Raw genomic sequence first — 19,913 nt, 5'->3', positions numbered from 1 at the left:
ACCAGAGCCATTTCTGAATTTACTCTAGCCCCCACTAGCAATTTGGATAGAGACTGTTTCCTGCATAATGTTGAAAGTTAGGAGGGTTGAGTTTCACAGCAAACGTCACCCAAATGTTTTTTTTTATAAATCAAGGTCCATTCCATTTAACTAAAATAAACTCTGATTCATTCATATATGGCTGTTCACAAGATCTCAGTAGACTCAGTTGTGCTCCCTTGACAGAATAGTCTGTCTCTTGCACATACTGACCTGCTGCAAATGCATTTTCAAACAGCCCCATCTTCTCTGGCACTATTGGTGCACGGCCTTTCAGGGTCTGATCCTGATCCCTCCAGCAGGACCTAGACAGAGATCCCAATGTCAATGCTGGTGAACGTAAGGATTTGCACCCAATTAAGCAGTACTACTTCCAAATGCATCCAAGGATCATCTCGTCAAGAAAGGTGGTGGGTAATGATGGTCCACATGGCCAATACCACGTATCTCTTCCATAGAAGGAAGCAAGGGCACATACGTTCCCCAAATATTCTGCTTCCTGGCAGTGGAACTGTAAAAGTGGTCATCAGGCCATATTCTTGCTGATTTTCAATAAACAGAAATCAGAAAGCCTGAACAGGTGTCTTCTGTCACCCACTAGTGGGAACTTCACCAAGAAGGCCTTTGACTTATTCAAGCACTTGGGCATGGGGGTGTTCAACCATGGATGCTTTTGCAACCCAATAAACCTTCAGGTGCAAGTGTTTCAATTCCTGGATGGAAAGGGAGCTTACATCTTGGTGGGAATGTCCTGATGCTAGACTGTAGACAAGTATTCCTGTATGCCTTTATACTGACCCCTCTGATTCCAAGAGTCCTGGAGATGATCAAGAACAGCATTGTGTGCTCTGTCATTCTGGCTACTCCAGCTTTTCCTTGCCTGGTCTCTTTTTCATTCATTCATTATCTTCTTCATTGGAACAAACTTTCTTCCTTCAGAGGAGGGAATTCCTGTACATGGAAGAAGTGAGGTTTGTAGTCATGGACAAAATATTGATCTATGTGATTTACAGGTGGTAATTTATGGGTGGTGTTTGACTTTGCACTTTTTGCAGGGTCATCCCTGAACATTTTGCCTTCCTCCTCTGACCTGTTTTGTTGGTCTAGATGCTTTGGGCACTTTGCCACTGCTGTTCAGTGCCAAAGTGCAAGTGCTCCCTATTGTAAATTGTTGTAATGGATTAGTGAATCCATGATTGGCTTATTTGATTTACTTGTCAGACCCTAGTACAGTGCCCAGGGCCTGTAAATCAAATGCTGCTCGTGGGCTTTCAGCACTGGTTGTGCCACCCACAGAAGCAGCTTGTAATGTGTAGCTCAGGCCTGCCACTGCAGAGCTTGTGTGCAGTCTGGGATTGCCATGTCAACTTGGCCAGTCCCTAAACCTTCCCTTTTCTACATGTTAGTGACCCCTAAGGTAGGCCCAAGGGCAGGGTGCATTGTATGTGAAAGGTAGGACATGCCCTGATGTGTGTGGCATGTCCTGATAGGGAATTACAGCCAATTTCGTTTTTCACTATTGCAAGGCTATCTGTTCCCGTAGCCCAGAATGGGCAGTTTGATTATAACATCTTAAAATCCTAACTGACCCTAGGACCAAGATAGGAAAATAAAGTTTAATATGCCTGAACTCAGAATGTTAAAATACATCTTTTAGTGTGGGTGATTTTTACATTCTGTGTTTGAAAATACCACTTTTAGAAAGTAGGTATTTTTTTTGCCTTAACATTGAGCATGCCTCTGCTAGGTTTATGTATTCCATGTCTGGTTTGTGAGTGACAGGGGGCTGGAGATGGCCTTGGCTCCAGCAGTCTGATGGGTCAGGGCTGGGCTGAATAGGACCTGCATTGAATAGAGAGTAGGGGGAGGAGATTTCCTTTCACTGACCTGAGCCTTCATAGAATAGAGAGTAGGGGGAGGAGTTTTCCTTTCAGCTACCCGGGCCAGGTCTGCTTTCAACAATGCTGTCTACACCTCCTGCCAGGAAGCTGCACCAGGGAGGACGGAGCTGGTTTTGGCTGGGCACAGACAACCTCTGCCTTCAGAGGACAAAAAGGTTTGCAGTATAAATATTGGAGCCCAGACCCCAGAACTTTAGCTCACTTCTGGGAAACAAAACGAACCCCTTGCCAAGGAGAAGAACTGGAGAAGCCGAAGGAAGATTACTGCCCCTGTGCTGATGCTGTTTGGGGTTGGCCTGCAGTGGTTACTTTATTGCCAAGGAAAGGAGAAAAGGAACTTTGGGTGAACTTTTACTATCATGAGGAAGATCTCCAAGGGCTTGAATTTGAGCTTGCCTCCTGTACTGAAGTCTCAGGGACACAAAGACTTCACCACCAGCTCCCCCTGAATTTCCTTGCTCGGAATTCTACCTGCAGTGAGGTGCCTGCTGTTGTTTTGGGCCCTCTGAAGACTGCGTGTCGCTGGGAGCTGGAAGCGCAATGCAACGAGGAAGAAGTGTATCGCCGCCGCAGCAGTTGCCGTCGCATCGCCGAAGAAGCGTGTCGCCGTTACAACACCGACAAAGCGTGTCGCATCACTGGAGAAGTGTGTCGCCGCCGCAGAGGTTGCCTTCGCATCACCGGAGAAGCGTGTCGCAGGGCCTGTCGGGGCTTAAGAGTCTACTGATTCGCCACACGGCCGTCGGGCATGCACGCATCACATCCACGTTGTCGCATCGCATCAAAGACGACATTTTGTCGCATCGCATGGAGGCGCCATCTTGTCGCATCATAACCGGAACGCAGTTTGAAACCGATGCATCACCTCCTTTCCGGTAAGGAACCGACGCATCACCTCCCCTGCAGTAAGGAACCGACGCATCACCTCCCCTGAAGCAAGGAAACAACGCATCACCTTCCATGCGACCCTTTTGTTTGTTTTGTGTAATGCATCCAAGGTACTTTGAGAGTAAAATGTCGCTTTTACCGTCTACATTGAACTAAGCTATTTCTGCCAGTTTAAAGACTTATTTTTAATTACAGTATTGTGGATTTTTGCAGTTTGTTCTTGTGTTAAGTTTAGTAAAGATTACTTATTTTTCCAAACTGGTGTGGTGTACATTTGTAGTATTTTCACTGTTTTACTGTATGTGTTCACAAATGCTTTACACACTGCCTCTTAGATAAGCCTGTCTGCTCGTGCCAAGCTGCCAAGGGGGTGAGCAGGGGTTATTTGGGAGTGTATCCCCCTTACCCTGACTAGAAGCAAGGGCCCCTACTTGGTCAAAGGTACCTACCTCTGCCAACTAGCGACCCCCATTTCTAACAGGTGGCATGATGTAATCTGGTTTCTGACAGCACATTGACTGGTGGGGCACCTTTCCTTACCATCGCTCATCTTGAGCAACGTGTTCCTGATAAGCTAGGCTTTGACCACTTTGGCCACTCTTAAAAATCTAGATGATGCTTTGGATGCCAGAAATTCTTCACCAGTATACATAAGTTAAAGCCAAAGCATAGCAGCTTGTTCAGTTGCTCTGCTGACAATGCCATATAACATTTTGGGCTTCTTTCTGAATTTGTGAAATAGGTGGACTTCTTTACGACCAAAATAGTGACCATTTGCCCAACAGGAGCATTCCATACCTGGAGAATTCTTCTCCAATTTCACAAAGGTTATCAGGTGCCACCCCAAAGACCTAATACACCGCACCCCCTTGTGTCAGGCATCCTGCAGTTGTATCTGATCCTGGCCAGACTAAAGCAGAAATCGTTGGAACACTTAGTCTTTGGTGATAAGAAGATTCTATCTTGAAAATCTCATATCATTCTTTAAGCCATATTCATCTCAGAACGATACAATGTTCTATGCCATCAAGATGGTCTAAAACATTGATCCCACGTTTGTTCTCACATTTCTCCACATTTGTTTCCACTTAAAAGAGGAAAGGTTTTTCTCCACTTTGTTCAACACATGCCCTCTTCCTGAGGTGATCCTGGACACTTCAATGTAAAGCACTCTGTATGATTTACCTAGAACCAATCGGTGCTTCATGATCTACAATCCACTGTAGCGATGCTATATAAGCCGGGGTTAACACCGCTGTTGTTGGTGCATATTATCGTGCACCCCCACTGCTTCCTGTATGTGGGATAGACCCTCAATTTGGTGTTCGAGCACACTTAAACGAAACTAATATATTTGGGCAGGGAAGAGGGCATCAGACATTAGTTTTTTAGGTTTCATCCAACGTTAGGTGCAGTTTGTCAGAAGGTTCTGTAGCTTCTTTTATTGGGCATGGCTTTAACTAAGACCTTTCGATTTTTCTGAAATTGTATATTAATATACCTATTTACAGGGGCCTTTAGCTAGTCGTCTTCACCCATTGGTCTGTTGCTGTCATTCACAATTTTCTTCCACCCAATACAGCATATAGCATGGCGTAATGGGCCAGCTCAGGTCACGCATTGGGTAACTGCGCTGTTATTGATAGCATTCTGCCAGTGCAAAATGTGCAGATCCACACAAAAATAGTCCAGATCACTACTGTAGTAATGTGTGCCTTTTGAGTAAAAAATAAAATATAAAAGATGTGACTTTCACTAAATGTTTTGGTTTTTAATCAACAATTTTTTACCTGGGTGTAGGTCCTACAGCCAGCTGCCCCCAACACTGCTACCATGCTACTCATGTCTCATCATGTGTGCACCACACATATAAATCATTATTTTAGAAAACGCATCTAAAGTGGCCACGCGTGCGTGCTCATGCATCTGCACACATGGGCTCCAATCTTTTAAACAGTTGACTGTTAGGGCTCCACACTGCCCCCACTCACCACTGCAACCTTCCCCTTCACTAGACCCTGTGCTAAGCCCTTTTTGAATGTTTTGTGATAGTTTGCCCTTACACCTTCATAACGTTTGTTTGTTGTGCTAGTATCATCATTTTTCCAGCTTTCAAAAACAAGTGGCATTGCATAAACAAAATCTTTTTATCACAGTGTTTGCATTTTTTCAAGAGGGAGTTCCTATATCCTATTTTTGCGGTTTCAATCTGCTTGCAGTTTGTGGTTGAAACAGGTGAGAAACGAATGATCCTAGAAAGCTATACATTTCTGAAAAGTAGAGAAAATTCTGAATTCAGCATGGTGTCATTTGTGTACCTCACTTAAGGTGTTTCCTAAGAAACACATTGTTGAAAAAAAAAATGCAAAAGAGTAGGAAAAAAAACCTTTGTGACAGTATATCTATCTGTCATTTTTTGTTATGTTGGCAGATTTGAAAAAGCAATATACCATTATGTCCGAAAGACCTTTCTTGTAGCAGGGAAATATAAGATTTGTATGTTCTCAAAAACCATGTGATACATGTAGCCAGCAACGGAGCAGCACCGTAAAATTATTTTTCATTGTGTACAGACTATACAGCAATTCATGTGGTAATATATAATGAATGAAAAATGGGAATTAAGGAAACCTACGTATTTATGAACTGTACACAAATTACTGAATTTAGGAACCGTTGCATCTTATACAGCTTTGAATTTATGGTTATCCTTAGTATCCATAATATCATGTGTTTCAGAGGAAATTTTGCAAAATGTCATCTTTCATAAGCACTTGCTCACATTTGTAAGCCACACTTGCAGAGAAATCCAGTTGGAAATAACAAATGTTGTTCTATTCTGTGCTACCACATGTCTCCCAATAAAAACGGTACCCCACTTAGGTGGTTGGTCATAGGGCCCGGAACACGAAATCGCCCAAAACTCAACACCGGAAGATCAAATGTGTCCTCTCAAGACTGCCCATTTCTTGCAATGTGGGTAGTTGTGGATTTTGGGCATGGGCTCAGCCGCCACCCAGGGAAACCTACCAAACCCAGACATTTCTAACAACTAGACACGCTGGGGAGTCCAGGTTGGTGTGGCTTGCGTAGACCGCTCAAGGCTATTTTACCCAGAATCCCTTGCAAACCTCAATCTTTGGTGAGGAAATGTTCTGATATCTGTAGGGATCCACAAATTTCCTACTGCCTAGTGTTCACTCACATCTCCGATAAAAACGGTACCCCACTTGTGAGGGTGGCCCTACTGCCTGCAACAGTAAAGGGCACAAAACACACCATGGACAAACTGCATTTTTCCACTCAAAACCATCAATTTGTTTTTGCAAGGTGGCTAGCTGTGAACTTTGGGCCCTAAGCCAGCCACCACCTAGTGAAACATACAAAACCCTGAGATTTCTGAAAATGCTACTGAAAATACATTTTACCACATAGGATAAAGGAAAACGAGTTTACATTGAAAAGTACTTAAAAGATTACTATGTCCAACTGATTGATTTGTTTCTTTACGATTCTCCCTAGTGTTTATATGGATTTCTGCCCTTCCTGGGGGAGGACCTTGAGGGTAAAGAACCACATTTGCCCCCAGAGGAGCAGAAACTCTGAAAATATTGGGGGGTTGGGAGGAGCACAGGTCCTTCCTAGCCCTAGCAGCTGCTCACCCTACAAAAAAAATCCCTGGTGTCTAGTGGAAGAACCTCACTATCAAATCCCACTATGATCATCTGGAGCTTTTTAGGATGAGAGATATTGCTAGAAAGTTGAGTTTCTCAGCTTTTTAGGATACCTCCCTTTTTGCAAAATTTCCTGTGAGCACAGAAAATGAGGCTGTTTTTAGCCCCCTCCGCCCTCACTGCCGGTCCTGCAAATGCTGCAATGGCAGCATCTGGTGTCAACACCAGACCTATTGGCTTTTCCACTGTTTGTGTTCTTTGCTTTATATTTTTCCCACAGGTTTAAACATTTGCAAGGTCAAGATGAAGAAGTATAATGAAGTTGCCTTAATGCAAATATTATCACTCCAAATCCACAACCCACTCATAATATTAACACCCTCCCACAAGCTCCTCAGAAAGAATTAAAAAACACAGATTGGCTCCTTGCTTACAAAGTGAACAAATGACTGTACTCACCAGCACGTTTAAGAGAGTCTGCTCTCATAGGATGCATCCCTATGTACATGGTGCCAGGCCTTTTAAATAGCTGTATAATATATTTCTTCTAACTTCAGTAGGCTGCAATGTAATTGGGGTTGGTAATGAGGAAGGTATGACATTTTACCTGTTTTGATGGTAGGCTTCATAAGTTGTCAATATAAAAGCTTTTTTCATGTATATTTTATTATAGTGTTTTGAGGCTGAAGGAAATCCAGAATATTAGCCATCAGCATCAGATTATTGAAGATTTTGTCATTGTAGCCAACAGAGAGAACAAGGTAAGGAATGGTAAACCATATACACAGTTGTGTTAGTTGTGGTTGCATAATACCACAGCATTGTACTGAATTGTATTTTAGAATTTCCATAGCTCTTCAAGGCATTGGTGATCAAGAAAGAGGCTACACTGTTTTGATATTTCATAATTGGCAAAATGTTAGAAGAGTGGCATTTTTGTGCCATCTTCATCCAGTCTGGCCTGCACCTGAGATAATTATATGTCAGCCAGGTCTTTACAGCTCTTTGGAATTCAAGGTGGTTTTTCTTTATCCTCGTTGTTGCCATATGCATGTGCCAGAGCTGGGCTGTCTTAAGGTCATTCCAGATGGCAATCAGTGCCTCTCTCAGGGTAAAATATGTTTGGTTGCTAGAAGAGAGGCTGTTGCCTTAATAAAAGGCAGGTATCTAGTTGATCTGGTTGAAGGCTGTTAGTTGGCATGTGAAAAATCCATTGGAGATTGGTTGGATGAGCTTGAGGGGCTGAAGCTTTGTGTTGTTCAGGATGGTTTAATGCATGGACTCTTAAGATCACTGGGGTCTTGCCGGATGTTAAGAATTCATGGATGATGGCTTGGGCTGGGAGATCAGCAGAGGTCATGAGAAGGATGTTGTTAACCCCTTTGCCGCGGCACGAATTTTGCCGCGGGGTTTGGGGGCAGCGCGGCGCCGCCATGCTCGTGACGGAACCACTCCGTCATGAGCCACATGCGCGCTGTGCTCATGACGGAGTGGTTCCGTCACGACTCCGCCCACTTGCGCTATTCGCCCGCACAGGCGGGGAATCAGCGCCGCGTGGGCGGAGCGGCCGCCAACGGCCGCAGCATGACGGAACCACTCCGTCATGAGCACACGGCGCCCGTGGCTCATGACGGAGTGGTTCCGTCATGAGCAGCGATGCGGTTAAATATTTTTGATGTGCACACGTCTGGCCATCACACATATGTAGTGTCAGTTATTCCGGACCCTGTGACATCACTGGGAGAGAGGGGCTTGATGGGTTCTTGAGTAAAGGGTGTCTGAGATAGAGATTTGCATGTGATTTGTTTTAGAGCTAGTTTTCTAGATTCTTGGCTTTAAAGATGTAGTTGTTTGCCAATGTATTGCATAGATCTTGAGAGGCTGAAGCTGGCCGAGGTGCATTACGCAGTTCCTTTGACGAGAATGTTGCTTTTGAGATGTTATTGGCTTATTACACTGTCCTTGCCATCTTGATATTGGCTTTGTATATTTTGCAGTGATTCTGGAATCTAATCTTGTTAGGGTGTTAAAGTTCTTCCATTGAGTTTCAAGGATTATATTTTAAAAGTCTTTACATCTGAGCAGAACCAGCTAACTTCATGTCGATGTTGAGGTCATGAAGAGGTCTCGAGAGGGATTAAACTGTCAAAAGCAGCAACGAGCCAGATCCAGAAACGATGAGTTGTCTTCAGGGAACAGTTTGTGATTTGAAAGCGTTGATGTCAAGTTTCTTCCATGATCTGACAAGAATCTTGGTGTTTGAGTATAGTGATGTGGAAAGAGCTATGGGGAAAATGATGTCATGGTCACTGTAGGTACTGCCCTGATTTCTTGACATTATGATGTGTCCTTGAGGAGTGATTTTTCGTTTTGTCAAACTGTGCAGTTTGGTGTCTAATCTTGTGTTGAGTTTGCCCAGTATGTAAAAATTAATGCAAGTGATCAGAGGTAAAACATCTTACAAGTCTGAGTTGCTCAGCGATGGTCTGTAGCTCAGTATGAATGAAGAGGATTTTGTAGGTAAAAGTGAGCGGTGGGTGACTAATGATTCATGTCATGGATGTTGATGATAAATAAGGAGTTCTTAAAAATCACCACTAAGACTCAGTTACTCCTTTTGGTTGAATGTTTTTTTTCTCCACGATTTGGTATCCAGATGGGAATGCCTTGTACCAAGAGGGCAGCACTGTGATGTGTGAGAATAGGATTTGGATGCTTGAGCATGTTTTTTACTAGATATTGTGTTAATGAAAATACTGCATATATTGTGGTTAGACGGTGAGAATTGGTGTTGGCTAATGGTAGAAGAGTGAGAGTGGGAATGATAAACAGGTAAGATGGTCTTATCAGTAATTATTAGAAAGGGAGGTAGGCTTCACTGGAGTTAATCGACTAAGAGATGGATAGATGCTCTGAGAGTGTTAAATGACAGTCAGAGCAATTTGTCTGCCTCTGCAGAGTCCTGTGGCCTCTGCTACATATGGCATTAGCCAGGTAGCCCCCCCCCGCTGCAGCTCTACCTGCGCTTGCTGAGTATCTTCGTGCCCTTCGCTCCTCTGTGCCCCGCTGCCCAGTTGCTTTTGTGTCCCCATTCTTGTGTGCCCCCGTCCTCTCTGTGCCCCGCTACCCATCTGCTCTTGTGTGCCCCCGTCCCCTCTGCGCCCCGCTGCCCATTTGTTTTGTGTCCCTGCTCGTGTGTGCCCCCGTCCCCTCTGTTCCCCGCTGCCCATTTGCTTTGTGTCCCTGCTCGTGTGTGCCCCCGTCCCCTCTGTTCCCCGCTGCCCAGTTTGCTTTTTGTGTCCCCATTCTTGTGTGCCCCTGTTCCCCACGCGCCCCACTGCCCAGTTTGCTTTTTGTGTCCCCTGTTGTGCCTGCTCGCCCCCCCTCGCAGCTCCCGTTCCCGCTGTTGCTTCCCCTGCGGCCCCGCCCCACGTGCCCATTCGCTGCCCCCTGCCACCCGCCTCCCGCCTCCCAGCTGGTACTCCCTCCCACCTCCCCTTAAAATGGCGCCTGCGCAGCGGACACGAGCACACCGCTGGCATGCCTAAGGCAAGCCCGTGTGCACCCGTCCACGCCTGGACAGCGCCCAGCGCCAGAACCCCTGGCCCCGCACCAGCCATGAAGACCGCCTCCAATACGACGCGAGCACCCTCATCGCTCTCAACCCAGGATGGACCCCCACCTGCTGCAGGGCCACCCGAAGCGCACCCACGGTCCCTTCGCCTGCCAGAACTGCAGCTTCTCCTGCATCAAAGACGCAGAGACACACGCCACGACGGAACACAACCAGCTTCGATGCATCCTGATCAACACCCGCTCCGCACGCAAACATGCCGTAGAGCTCTGGGACCTACTCGACACCGCATCACCAGACATCGCCTTCCTGACCGAGACCTGGATGAATGAAGCCTCCTCTCCGGACATCGCCTTTGCCATCCCAGACGGATAAAAGATCGCCCGCAGAGACCGCACCAATGGAGTCGGAGGAGGAATCGCCATCGTCCACAAGAAAACCATCAAGGTCTCAACAAACACCGACGACACTCTCAGCAACGCCGAACACATGCACTTCCAGATCCACATGGACCCCAAAACCACCCTAAGAGGCACCCTCGTCTACAGACCACCCGGACCCCGACCACAATTCTGCGACGCCATCGCCGACTTCATCATCACGCACGCACTGACCTCCACCGACTACATCCTCGTGGGAGACCTGAACTTCCATCTGGAGAACAACGACGACAGCAACTCCTCCACCCTGATAGACAACCTCGGACTGGAACAGCTCATCATGACGCCGACCCACATCGCCGGTCACACGCTCGACGCCATCTTCTCCTCAAGCCCCACGTCTCCTTCAGCCACGTCTCCGCACCCACCTGGACTGACCACCACTGCATCCACTTCACCTTCCGGAAACCCGTCGCACATCACTACACCCTACAGATCCCCCATCGCTGCTTGTGCAAAATCACCGAAGTACAACTACAGACAAACCTCGCACTCAACCCACCGACCAACCCCGACGTTGGTGCGCGCACCCTCAGACGATGGATGGACGACTGCGCCAACACCTTAGCCCTGCTGAAAAAACAAACCCTCAAAGACACCAGCAAGAGAGCCAACTGGTTCACCCCGGAACTCCTAGCATCAAAGCACACTTGGCGGAAATTGGATAACATATGGCACAGCGAGAAATCGCTGGACAGCCGCGCAGCCCACAAAGACGCCATCCGCAACCACCACCACCTCATCAGGACCGCCAAGAGGACTTCCTTCAAAGACCGCCTCGACAACAACGCACACAACAGCAAGGAGCTCTTCAACATCGTGAAGGAATTCTCCAACCCCAGCTCCAACGCCAACGACATCCTGCCGTCGCAAGCCCTGTGCGACTCCCTCGCCACCTTCTTCCACCGCAAGATCGCCAACATCCACAATAGCTTCAACCCCCGGACGACCCTAATGGGCCCCAACACGCCGGAACCACCACACCCCACCGACCACGAACCTCTGACAACCTGGGCCAACTTGAGCATCGAAGACACAATGAAGACCATGGGCACAATCCACTCCGGTTTGCCATCTGACCCTTTTCCACACCACATCTTCAACAAAGCCGGCAGCTCCATCGCACCCCACCTGCGCAACATCATCAACCTCTCCTTCAAGACCGCGACCTTCCCTGAGAGCTGGAAACACGCCGAGATCAACGCCCTACTGAAGAAAACCAAGGCGGACCCGAGCGAACTCAAAAACTTCCAGCCCATCTCCCTGCTCCCGTTCCCAGCTAAGGTCATCGAGAAGATAGTCAACATCCAGCTCACCCACTAACTCGAAGACAACAGCATCCTGGACCCCTCCCAGTCAGGATTCCGCAGCAACCACAGCACCGAGACCGCCCTCATCGCAGCCACAGACGACATCAGGATCCTACTGGACAAAGGCGAGACGGCGGCCCTCATCCTTCTGGACCTCGCCACCGCACACTACGCACACGACTCCACGACGCAGGGATCCGAGACAAGGCCCTGGACTAGACCTCCTCCTTCCTCTCCGGCAGAACCCAGAGAGTCCGCCTCCCCCCGTTCCGATCCGAAGCCTCCGAGATCATCTGCGGCATCCCACAGGGATCCTCCCTCAGCCAGACGCTATTCAACGTTTACATGGCGCCTCTCGCACGCATCGCCCGACATAACGACCTCAACATAATCTCCTACGCCGAGGACACGCAACTGATCCTCTCCCTCACCAAGGACCCCCTCACCGCCAAATCCAACCTCCACCAGGGAATGAAGGCCGTCGCCGACTGGATGGAGGATAGCCGCCTTAAGCAGAACACAGACAAGACGGAGATCCTCATCTTCGGGCCCAACCCCTCGGCATGGGACGACTCCTGGTGGCCCGCGTCGCTGGGAACACCCCCTGCACCCACCAACCACGCACGCAACCTGGGAGTCATCCTCAACTCGAAACTCACCATGACCAAACAATGCAACGCTGTCTCCTCCCCTTCAACACCCTCCGTATGCTCCGCAAGATCTACAGATGAATCCTGACTGACACAAGGAAAACAGTCACCCAGGCCCTAGTTAGCAGCAGACTCGACTACCGAAACGCCTTCCACGCCGGAGCACCGACCAAGCTCATCAACAGACTGCAAAGAATCCAGAATGCCTCTGCACGCCTGATCCTCGACGTCCCGTGCCGCAACCACATCACCCCCCACCTGAGGAACCTGCACTGGCTCCCTGTCGACAAAAGAATCTCCTTCAAGCTCCTGATCCACGCACACAAGGCACTCCACAAGACCGGCCCAGCCTATCTCAACAGTCGACTCTCCTTCTACGTACCCAACAGGAAACTCAGCTCCACAGACCTCTCCCTGGCTACCATCCCACACATCCGTAGAACCACAGCCGGAGGCAAATTCTTCTCCCACCACGCCGCCAAGACCTGGAACACCCTCCCCCTCATCCTACGACAAACCAAAGACCTTCTAACCTTCAGTAGACAACTCAAGACATGGCTGTTCGACCAGTAGCAAACGCACCCCCCTCTCCCCACCCTCAGCGCCTTGAAACCCTTGCGGGTATGTAGTGCGCTTAACAAATGATTGATTGATTGATTAGCAGCATAGTAGAGAGAAGGGGCATACATTATTTTAAGGCCCTATAGATCATTTGCTCAACGTGACTGTATCCTGATACACCTCAGACTCTCAAGGATCAAGAATGCATATATATATGCAAGGGGACTTTATGGCCATGCCCCAGTAAGTGTGAGATTTGACAGTAGGACCCCAAGCCAGCCCAGTGACTAAATGCCCAGTGGCTTCAGCATGACCCCTTCAGTAAATCACTTATGAGATAAATCAAGAGGTATTCTCAAACTAATGTTGGGAACGTAGATTCCTCCGGGACATTGTGGGAGACTTTTAAATCACTTATTCAGGGATAGGCAATGGGCCCCATTGCTAAATATAAGAAAGGCAAGAAGAAGAAGGTGTGGAAAGCAGGAATTCAAACCCTTGCATTGGAGGAGGAGTTCAGAAGGAGACCAACCGATAACATCAGCTATGAACCTGATACTGGTAAGCAGCATCTGTGTCAGCTGTGTCTGATTGAACCCCAGAAGACGTGCCTGGCTTTACAAAGCAGTCTTTATGAACAGGAGGTTTTAGTAGGGAAGCTGCTCCACTGGTTAAGCAAAAGGAAAGAATAGTCTAGAATAGTATTACTTATTCAGACCAAAGAGCGGTGAGAGATTACAGACCAAGCAATGATAGAATGAGAATTTACCCAGTACTGAGGTAAATTATACAGCCTGGGTAGACATTGATTCCTGGGGTCTGGAGAGATGATTTTTAATGAACATCCTGAGGCATCCGCTCTCAGACAAAGGCTAGAAGATCCCTTAATGGGGACATTACACTAGATGAAATCACAAATACAATAGGACAACTTCAGTCTTGGAAGATGCATGGTCTCAATGGCCTCCTGTTATATTTGTTTTTATTTTGGTATCATTTAAGTCCTTGTTGGCTCTTCACAAATTTAAAACTATTTCAGACTTCTGGGGACCAAGGCTTTCTACGAAGACATTTTAGGGAAATGTTTATTATCATAATCCTGATGGCAGACAGGCCATGTGAGGGATGTGAATCCTATCAGACCATTTCCCTTCTGAACATGAAGGTTCAGGTGATTGAGCTGATTGTAGTAGGGCCGTTTTGGGGAACAATAAGCAGCCCCGGCAAAATTCTCAAACCAGCCTGCTCCCTTTGTCTCCTTGCATGATCTCTCTCTTGCCATGTATCAATTCTCACTCTACTTCTCCCTCTCTGCTTCCTCTGTGATCACTAATCTCTACCTTGCCCCCTCCCTCTCTTTCTCCCTCTCCTGAAGTGTTACTGTATCTGCTAAAATTAACCTCGGTGAGCTGAGGAAAGTCACTGAGCCACTAGAAGTGGTCCTGGGCTTTCAAAACTTGCCTCCAGGGGATCCATCTCACCGGGGAAATGTCTCGTAGAATAAAAGGCTTGCCCAGCCCTGAATTCTAGCTACCCGCATTTTGATGATTGACAATCTTTTACATAAGGATCAAAGTGGCTTTATGCCGCAACTATTGATCAGATTCAATGTCTGGCATTTAAACAATGCTCTTGCGATGGCAGGGAATTTGAATGCCTGGGTGGCAATCCTTCAGGTAGAGTTTGAAAACGACTTTGACAGGCTGTATAGGAAATACTTGTTTGCCTTCCTGGATCACCTACAAGTGTGACCCAAATTTTTGTCTTATATACAACAACTATTGTTCTCTGATTCAATAGCTACGATTCTGGTTAATGGAGTCTTCTCTCCAGTTCTGAGGATCGCTAGAAGCACACGACTGAGTTGCCAACTGTCACCACTCTTGTTCTCTGTGGCTGTGGAGGAAATGGCAGCCTTGATCAGAAAAGACAGGGAGGTAGATTGCTTTGATTGGTCTGCCAGGATAACAAATAACGTCTCGCTCTATATAGATAACTTGATTATTTACCTAAAACACCAAAAAGAACTGGACCCAGGGCTATGCACCTTGTTGAAGACTTGGAGCCCACTCAGAGCTCAGGGTTCACTAGGACAAATCTAATCATTGCCTGATGGTGACAAGTCAGCTAGAATTGACTTGACGACCATAGTGCAACTGAGATAACTGCAGGAATTAAATATTAGGTTTGTAGATATCTGAGGATCCTGTTTGATACTACACTGACAATGTTTCTTCCTTTATAGTCCAAATCAAGATGCGTGCTGCACTGGACGTCCCATCCAACATCTCCACAGGGTCAAGTGGCCCTGATTAAAATGGTGGTGTTGCCTTGTATATTGTATGTTCTGCAAAATGTTCCATTCCAAGTTCCTCAAACATGTGTTGTAGTTCACAGGGAATGATGGGGTAAGGAAGGGAATATGGGAGAGATGGAAGGTAGAAAGGGGCGGAGAGATCTGAAAGCAGGTTTGGTGTGAGCCAGTTATGAGATAGAAAAGAGGAGAGGTGAACGTGGGTAGGGTGATAGGAGAGGTACATTGCATAAGAGATAGACACAGAGAAGGGGGTAAAGAAATGTGTTCATTGGGTTAATGGAGGAGGACTAAAGGTGTTGTAGTGAGAGGGGATGGGAAGGAAAGATGAGCTTCGGTGTAAAGGAAGAGAGGAGAGGGGCAGTTAGTGAAGTATAGAGTGTTGAGAGAGGGGTTGATTTAATGGGGATGGAGAGGGGTTGACAGCAAGCTATAATATGAAGTGAAGAGCAAAGCAAGGTAAGTAAGGAAGATGAGGAAGTGGTGGTGTTTCCTCCATGGAGCAGATATTCATGGGGGAAATTGGTAGGATTGGAGATGCCTCCTTCTCGGTAGGGAGATAATCTGACATGCTGTTATTTGTTTGCTCCATTACGTTAAATTTATTGGAAGTGGATGCCACCTTTCCATGGGACTGGCAAATGTATCCTGACAGATTAAACATGTGAAGGCAAGAGATGCACAGGGCTGTTCTTATATGGGTCATTGCTTTTGACTTTCATTAGGTCTCCTGCACACCTTGTGTCTTTTTTCAATTTTCACTAGAACAGTGTTTTTTCTGCATGGTTTTACTTGCATGTGCTGTACTTAACAAGTTATTATATAGCATGAATGAGAACATATTGGGCAGTAGTCAGTTCTGTTATTGACTCTAACACATCTTGTATTTATTGTCTTTTGTATTAGGAAAATATTACTGTTTTTATTTTCTGCCTTCAGATAGCATGATAATCTTCCACAATAAATCACCTTAAATGAATGAGAGACACTTTGTGCGGTTCTGTATGAGGCTATCACTGTTTTTCTACAATTGAGAATAATAGCCACAGCTTTACCAGAGTCAATTTAAAGTCCCTCACTTCACACACATTCTAATGGTCACCTGCTTAATACCAACAAGTTTATTTACTCCAGACATTTCTGGTACTAGGAACTGGAGTCTCTACCAAACAAAGAAAGATATGTATTTGACCAGGCAATGCCAAAGTCAAGCTTGTGCATTATGAGATTTATTCCAAGAAGAAAATCATGTAGGATCTCTTGCGTTAAACTTTTAGGGAATTGATGATCCAGCATCCATTAACCACAGAGGGTTAACAGCCCTTGTCCAGATTACTCCACAATGATCCTATTACTTGTCATTTCCATTCTTGATGAAGCTAAATGGTGGTCCTAGTGAAAGGGTTTCCCAAAGTAAATATTTTTCCCACTGTAAGAATGTGACATTGACCATAATCTATAGCTGATCCTTCATTGTCCAATCGGACCAAGACTGGACATTGGAAACATGCTGTAACGGCCAGTGCCACAACAGCAAGGAAAGCTAATTTTGTATTCTTGATGCTTGGGTTTATTTGTATCAATTGCACAGTAAAAGTTTCTGGTAGGAGTAGTGATTTTCTGTTGTCTTTAAGCTGTTTCCTTGGATGTTTTTGCCCAGGGGCTGTGGCTTTCCCTTGGATCAGATACTGTAATAAATTATATTAATATTTAGAGTAGGCGACTGCCCACCACAAAGAATAATCACTATCCTTGTTTGGGTAAGCCCTTAAAGTCACAAAATTAACCTGAGCTCCACACCCTGGTAGCTACGGCGCAAAGCGGATAGACTTAACTTAGGGCAATGTGTAAAGTATTTATGCAAACAGTAATAAAGTAGAAACACCAAGCAATAAAAATACCAAACCGGATTAGAAAAATTGAGTGAAGTTTATTAGTCAAAATGACACCAAAATAACTAACACGAGGTGAGTCCTACTGACTCTCAGAGTCCACTTCATTCTCCAGGGTACAAAGAGGAGCAGGACCATTCTTAAAGGTTCCTCTAAAGTCACAGACCACAGGTTCAGTCCTCCTCTTTTCTTTCGCAGGTCCAGAAAGTGTTCTAATCAGGTGCCTTGGGTACCATATTTATACCTGGCACCAGCTACTAGGTGGAGGTGGGTCCTGAGCACTCTCTAACCAATGGGTTAAAAGTTCCTGGAGACAAACCACTTTTTCAGTAGTTCCTGTTTGCCCTACTGCAAACCGTCCCAAAATGTCCTGTTTTAAGATATTTTCAAGATCGAGCAAGTCTTCGGCCATGCTAAACTTGGACTCTGAGGGCTGCAGGGTGTACTATGGTAATCATTAGTGTTGTCCCAGTTCTAACACTAAAATCCAGTTCAAGTGCGCTGAAGTGTTACATGTGACTCAACAGACCTGCCAGGCTGGATTTGACACTATGGTGTCAACAGAATGCCCATAGCCCCCACCGTGCATATTCTCTTGAGCCCAGAGAAGTAATCTCAGCCCATTCAGGTCAGCATATTTGTTTCTGGTAGGAATTTCTCACCTCTTTCACACCTCTTTCTGGGCTGGGCAAAGGTTTGGAGTTGCCGAAGAGTTATTTCATTTTGTTTTTTTTTTAAAACTTTTATTTTCGAATTTTGTGCATACAGGCATCTGAAATCAAAGGGTGCGACAATGAGTACACCATAACATCTTACTTAGTGCTGCAGGGGTGGGGGAGCAGAAAAGACAGGAGTAATCAGACATTGTCAGTGCGGACATCAGAATCAAATCAATGCAGTGCAACAAACAGGTGTTCACTTATCGAGACATCTGAGGTGCTATCACATCTAGTGGGATCCCTCCGCCCGCCACCCGTCCGCCCACACCAGTGTTTTTCCCATCCATACGGGGGACCGCAATGCGCGGGGGGGACACACACCAACCATCCACAAGTCAGCGGCCTCGGCCAGCCTCTCCTCAGGCACATGTGGGGGGGGGGGTCTGCAACGTACACTACTCCGGCACCCCGTCGCACGCAGCAGGCATCGCAGCTGCGAGGTAGCACCGCAACGGAGCCCAGATATCCGCGGGACGGGACGTTGTCGGCAAAAGTTCAGAATATGTACTAATCTGTTCCTGACAATAGGCGAGGTCATGCAACCAGTCCTTGAACTTCGGGGCCCTGCCTCTGCCCCATCGACAAGCAACCCGTCTGTTAGCAAGCAGAAAGGCCAGCGCGATAAATTTGCGGTGCACCGCCCGTAGGGGCTCTACATAACCCAGCAGAGCAAGGAGGGGGGAGGGCTCAACCTCGGAAGCGATCATTTTAGAGAGTGCCTCGCACACTTGACACCAGAAGCGGTGTACCGCTTCACATTCCCACGCTAAGTGCAGAAAATCTGCCCCAGGAGCTCGGCATCTATCGCATCGGTCGTTATCCCTAAGCTGAAAGCGACACAATCGTGCAGGGGTATAATACAATCTGTGGACATATTTATAATGTATTATCCTAAATCTACTGCTGGCGGATATGCGTTCCGTCTGCAGCAAACAGAATTCCCATTGCCTGTCCGTCAGCGGGGCCGGCAGCTCTTGATCCCATTTAACTCGAGCAGCCAACGACGGCGCAGCCATTGAGGAGTGCACCGATCGATATATTTTTGAAACGAGCTTAGCCGGGGCTTCGTCTCGAAGGATGCATTGCAACGGTTCCATAGGCGGGGGCTCTTGTGGAAAGGCAGGTGTGAGCGCCCGTATCCCCTGTCGAAGCCGGAGGTACAGAAAGACGTCAAGGGGAGAAGGCTGTATGCCTTCATACAAGTGGTCCATGGATCGGAATATGCCATTATGGTACAAATCACCCCACGTCAAGACGTGGATGGTTCGTAATAGCTTTTGAAAACCCACCTCTTGCAGTAGGGGCATGCTAGGATGATAAGCCAGGGGCAAGAGCGGCGCGTATAGCATGTCCAGTCCCATCATAGCAGTCAAGTGATTCCATGCGGACACCGTGCCGAGCACCGCCGAGGGCGTCTTATCTCTACCCGTCACCGGGATGTACAGTGCGCCCTCTATAGGGACCGGGTGTGCCAGCCAGTGCTCGGCAGCAAGTTGGGGCATGTATCTAGGTTGCCTTATCCAAAAAAAAGCGTAGTGCGCCTGAGCTGCATAATAGTACAGTTCAAAGTCGGGGATGCCAAATCTGCCCTGACTGTACGGCTTAATTAGGATCTCCCATCGCAGCCGAGGCGCTTTACCGCCCCAAACAAGTCTAATAAGCTCTGTACGCAATTGTCGAAAAAAGAAGGCGCCTGGGTGAAAGGGAATATTCAGGAAAAGGTACAGCAACTGCGGTAGTATCACCATTTTAATCAATGAGGATCTGCCCGCCATGGAGAGAGGAAGGGTAATCCAACGCGCCACGCAATCCGTAATGCGAGTAATCGCCGTGCCATAATTAGCCCGCATGAGCTCCTCCCTGTTTTTTTCCACGTGTATGCCCAGGTATTTAAAGTCACCCTCACACCAGGCGAGGGGGTAGTCCAGCCCGAAACGCACAGTGGAGGACG

The 19,913-nt window shown here is 47.1% G+C and overlaps 1 protein-coding gene across 4 annotated transcripts in view; it reads left to right on the top strand.

The window, feature by feature from the left end:
* Nucleotides 1-19,913, top strand: part of DCAF17 (DDB1 and CUL4 associated factor 17) — a 443,011-nt gene that overhangs the window by 298,472 nt on the left and 124,626 nt on the right. For all 4 annotated transcript variants that reach the window (XR_014978925.1, XM_085645323.1, XM_085645321.1 and 1 more), the window contains exon 12: nucleotides 7,176-7,263. Coding sequence is in view for 3 of the 4 variants with exons in the window: in XM_085645323.1 (XP_085501449.1) it covers nucleotides 7,176-7,263 (88 nt within the window). In the remaining variant the exon portion in view is untranslated. The remainder of the gene's footprint in view (nucleotides 1-7,175; nucleotides 7,264-19,913) is intronic.

Source organism: Triturus cristatus, chromosome 3_1 (genome assembly GCF_964204655.1).
Source record: "Triturus cristatus chromosome 3_1, aTriCri1.1, whole genome shotgun sequence".
Classification (NCBI taxonomy): Eukaryota; Metazoa; Chordata; class Amphibia; order Caudata; family Salamandridae; genus Triturus; species Triturus cristatus.
This window is presented reverse-complemented; position numbering and strand designations above follow the sequence as displayed.